The following is a 4,953-nucleotide window of genomic DNA, read 5'->3' on the forward strand; positions in this document are numbered from 1 at the left end:
TACACGCCGAGCACTTCGGATGGGCCTGCTGAGGGGATCGATGACGTGCTCGGGGATACCACGACCAAGAACTAGAGTTGGGTTGTATTAAAAAGGAAGGGGGCTTATTTTAAGGGAACATTGTAGTTAAGAAGATATCCGCAGTCTTATTGTTTTTTTTCTATGTATATACGGGCGTTCTTTGTGCGTTTAATGGATTTTTATCATGAAAGGTGTTTTTTGCATGGGAGGAATGGGACCGGCCGTCCGCGCTGTTGATTTAAAGATGGATTAATCACGAATAGTTGCGTCTGGGCATTCAGTCGGCGGCAAGACGCTTAGAGTAATCAGAATCTTGGGACCCCGTTGATTCCACCGGCCAGTTCCCATTTCGTGAAGTGAGATTAAATGCAAATACCGGTAGGTAGGGAGTTCTTTCTGACTCAAGGGAGGCATGCAGCAAGCCATGACGAGAATAAGTGTTTGGAGATGAAGTCACAAGCATCTTTCGTGGTCACTTCCGGGCTGGCTTGAACTTTTTTTCTTCTCACATGTAGGTGTATCCGTCGGTTACGTTTACTGAGTTTGTCCGAGTTTGGAAGGATGACATATTGTGTGGTGTTGAGTCGCGGAAGAGGGGAGGAGCCGGGGCTGTGTCGGGGACTGCTGTTATGTGGGAGGATGCCCGGTGGAAGGGGGTCCGGAGTGCGATGTGGTCATCTTGAGGTCTACTCTACTTCGAGAACCGCCGCAGGTCCCCTCCCCGACGACTTTCTCGCGCCGTGGGGGGGACCGGGAGTGCGGATCTTGACGCGCGGTCTCGTCTCTTGGCCGTGGAATCGGGGGGTACGTCGAATATTCTTGCCGCAATGTTGTTTCTTGGAAGGGGGTGACGCTGGTAAGTCATCTCGAGCATGAAAGTCATCGCATACAGCGAGCCACGTACGTGAGTCCGGTTTGTGTCCCGGGGGTGTGTATCTCAGGGGTCGAGGCTTGGGTCTTGAGGGTAGCCGCTGAGGGGAGGATATGAAGAGATGGAAGATCTGGGCGGTATGAACATGCCCGCAAAAGTCGATCATGTTCTTGAAGGGGATTTGTGAATTAGGTCGCCTAGATCAACATGTTGTCACAGTTGTATGGTAAGCACACCACCCAGGGAGGGCCTTTACGATAACCGCTGATCTTGGTCCTCTCCATTCACTTAAGCCATGGGACTTCTTCATCCTGCAGTCCTGCTAGGCGCATCATTAATCCCATAGCTCCCCAGACTTCAACAACGCCAGGGGAGCAACTCTAACACAAGTTGACGTGGAAGAACATCCGTGAAACATTCCCATTGCGACGTCAGATATCCTTGTTGTCTCTGGATTTGCTACAACTGCCGTGACGATGTAGGCCATGTTTACATCCATGAAACGCGACTTGGGAAACGCCTGTTTCTGCCCGGAGAGAATTTAAAGAAGAACGACGATATGACACAATCAGAAAATTGGGTTTGAGGGTGTAAATTGAGGGCCAAAGTTTTCCTATAAATCCCTCAGTCACCGCAAACGAGAACACAATGAATAGCAGATAGCGTTGTCGCCCTGTAGCTCTGCTTAATTCTGTGAGCTATTCTTTGGCACTCCTGTAGCCTAGTCTCGCATGCTCAGTTACTGGGCATCAAGACAGTCCGCCATCTAGCTCCGGTCGTGGTCTGGACTTGAGGTAAGACGAAGTTCGTTACTCATATCAGCCGAGGTTGAAGTTGAGACTACTACTTGGACAGAAGCAGACTGCGTTGGGTGACAATGTGGTGTGCGCGTTTCTCAACAAGATCATGGTCCCCTTGTTGATAGCGGTGAGTGGTATCTAATTATGCCCATCGTCCATGCGCCCATCAACCAAAGATGAATTGGCGGTAGTTTTTACCGATCCGCGTGACGCCCTCTTGGAGCTTCCAGCCCTTGATCTCGCAGACTTTTCTGTACATCTCTTCGAGCCTGGCGTCCATCTCCTCACCTGCGACGTGCAGGTCGCTCTCGATCAAAATGGAGTCATCCGGACAAGCCTCAACGACCTCGGCAATCTTGTCGGCGCCAGCTTTGGTTCCTAGATTGATGGCGGACGAGAAGGAAAAGAATATCCGTGCGGGAATGGCTTTGTTAGTGTACTGGTTCAACATCTCAGCAGGACCAGAGTACGAATGGAGGCATATGCGGGGCGGGTACGGCTTGGGCGGCACCATTTTCCTGCCCAGATCGTCTTCCTCTAGCTCGTCCTCGGATTCAGGGTCCTCGGCTCCCTCAGCGACGAGCTTTTGTTGACGCTTGCTGATGACCTCCTTCTCGTGACCCTTCCATAGGGATGCGAGGGTATCGTGGAGGACACCATGGGCCTGTACGCCATGAACACTCACGGGTCGGCCTAGTTCGCCAGCGAGCGCCAGCTGAGCTTTCAGCACGGCGACTTGGTGGGGCATCTTGACGTGTTGAGAGGCCAAACGACGCCCCTCGCGACCGCCTGGGGTAAGGGTCTGGTCACGAGAGGACTGGTGGTCGTTGGTCCATCCTTCGGGCAAGCGAAAGGCCTTATCGAGACCTACCTCACCGACTAGAGCAAGGGGATGATCTTGCAGACGGGTGCGGGTATCTGCTAAAAAGACTGACAAAGGACGCGGAGTGGGCAAGGCGTCAATAAAGCCGGGGTCCTCAGGCGCGGGGGTTAGGACGGCCTGGTAGTGGCGCTTCTTTGCGTCGGGCTGGTCCTCGCGGTACGTCCATTCAGCCTCGGGCACGGTGTCGTCGAATAGCTGGTGGGAAAACCAGGGATGCCACCCAAAGCAGGGGATCAGATGGCCCTGAGACATTTCGTACTTTGAGCGCACGCCGTGGGATGCGGCTACCTCAGCGACGAGGGCCTGATCTTGGCTGCGAGTTGCCATGACGGTTAAGGCAGAGGCGCGCATGCTGGGTATCGTCTCGATAGACGACATGGTGTCCGTGGGGTGGCAGTGGGCGTCGTACACTCCATGGTCCCAGGGGAAGGAATCCGACGCAGACGAGGTAGATGCAACGGGGTTGTGATGCCCGTCTTGATGCTGGCCACACATGTCGGGCTGGTTGGATGGTCGATGCTCCCGGTCTGGAGCTGAACGTCGTCGGAGTACCAGGTTTAGCTGAGCGGGGAAGACGGGAGGCGGGGACCCAAACCAAGGTCAAGTTTGATTAGATAGTGTTGAGGCTCAAGGGCAGTTGGTTTGATAGACGGCACGGCAAGTCGTCGGTCGGTAAGGTTAAGCAACTCCGAGCGTGGCCCCCTTGGTAGTGGAGGTACCGGGTATCGGTAACAGGCTTTCCTTGAGTACCTTAGGTAGGCAGTACGTTCCTTGGGGTCTTTCCAGACGAAAATCGGTTGCCGAGAGCGGGATGGCTGGAAGCCGTAGGGCAACGGTAAGAAGCAGGGACTTTGTCAACGCTGGGACGGTCAAGACGGTCTAAGTCGTTTGGCGGTTGTTTGCGAATACGACGGCGCTCTGGATGTGCGCGCGGGCGAGGCAAGTGTGGTGATGCAGGCTACGTCAAGGTGTGTACTGGCGAGACGTTGGTGATGAAAGAGTAGACCGTCCTATTGCCGATGATCATTGGCGAAGAGGTGAGATGAGAAAAGAGGCTGCCACACGTCTATGGAACAGCTGTGAAGTGAGGTGATTATTTTTAGTGGAACGTCTCGATCGATGTATTGGAGGTTTAGAAAAGGCACGATGATGCCATGGCAGCTGCTGGCGCTCGCGGGCAGTGGCAGACAGTCGGGGTAAGGCGCGAACCTGAGTGAAACAGGTAATTAGTGGGTCTTCTGTAAAATGATGTCAAGGGGGGTCGCGGTGTCGTCGGGAAGGAAGGAAGCAACACCACGGGTCATCTTTGAAGGAAGGAGGTGCCCCGTCGGATGTGCCTTCCAGGTTCTTTCTAATTCAATATGTTATCTATGGACTTGGAAGGAAGGAACTGAGGGAAGGTATGCAGGACATAGGAGATAAGGTAAGAGGGCAGGAGGAACAGAGAACGAGAACGGGAAAGAGAGACACTCGAGACCCTTACCTACTGCGTCGTCCAGCTTTCTCTCTGCAGCAACACCTTTTTACCTTTTTCTCCGTCCGGACTTTTTGGGAAGCGTCAGTGCTAAGGTACCGGTGCCATGCCGTCGCTGCGTGTCTCTCCTGCCCGAGCCTCCTGCTTCTGTTCTGCTTCTGGTCTTTGTACCTCGGCACTGGTGCTTATTTCTCTTCGGTATTCAAGACACGGGCCTGATTGCATTCATCGACCATCTCCTGAGTCCGTCCTCGTCCTCCACTGCACCGCGCGCAATCGGTTTCCTCCGACGGTTTCGCTTAGTGCATAATACCTGACACCGCTACAGGATATCTGCCATTTATGCAAAACACAGACACAATTTGACGCCTGTACGAACACTGCACAGTGAGTCGTTGGCCGGCGGAATCCAATCTCGACGAATCACATGGTTGCCAAACAAACTGACCAAGCCCAGTGGCACCTGCTAATGCAATCCGAAGCCTTCCGATAGCCAAAAGTCTCATCTCGCCTTGTCAATCCATCACCTTGGGGCTACTCTAGACGGCATAGACAGACACGGGGGGAGATGGCGTTCACGAACAAAGCATCGCTGTTCCCCAACCTCAACGCGACCTGCGCTCGCCGCTGGCAGTCGACAATCAAAGCCACAAGCCCTCGAGAAGCTCTGCAGCTGCTTCTGGCGATACTTCTGTTCGGTCCATCCACCTTTTGGCGAGATGGCGCTGCCAAACACCATGAGGAGGCATGGGCCATTTTCACTCGCACATTGACAGCACCCAGACACTGGGGGTGCTCTTGTGGTCTGGGGAAACTGGAGATGATACCCAAGTACCCACGACCAAGACATGCGGCATGCACCCCAGGATTTTGATCACTCCGGGGCCTCGACTGAATTTTCGAA

The 4,953-nt window shown here is 53.8% G+C and overlaps 1 protein-coding gene across 1 annotated transcript; it reads right to left on the reverse strand.

Moving 5' to 3' along the window:
- Positions 1-1,858: 1,858 nt before the first annotated feature.
- CkaCkLH20_10096 (cut9 interacting protein) lies at positions 1,859-3,070 on the reverse strand (the record flags this gene model as incomplete). The annotated part of the gene is made up of 1 exon (XM_038892810.1): positions 1,859-3,070. The coding sequence occupies one exon, from the start codon at positions 3,068-3,070 to the stop codon at positions 1,859-1,861; it is 1,212 nt and encodes a 403-aa protein (XP_038741730.1).
- Positions 3,071-4,953: the final 1,883 nt, after the last annotated feature.

This window comes from Colletotrichum karsti (assembly GCF_011947395.1).
Source record: "Colletotrichum karsti strain CkLH20 chromosome Unknown Scaffold38, whole genome shotgun sequence".
In the NCBI taxonomy this organism is placed as follows: Eukaryota; Fungi; Ascomycota; class Sordariomycetes; order Glomerellales; family Glomerellaceae; genus Colletotrichum; species Colletotrichum karsti.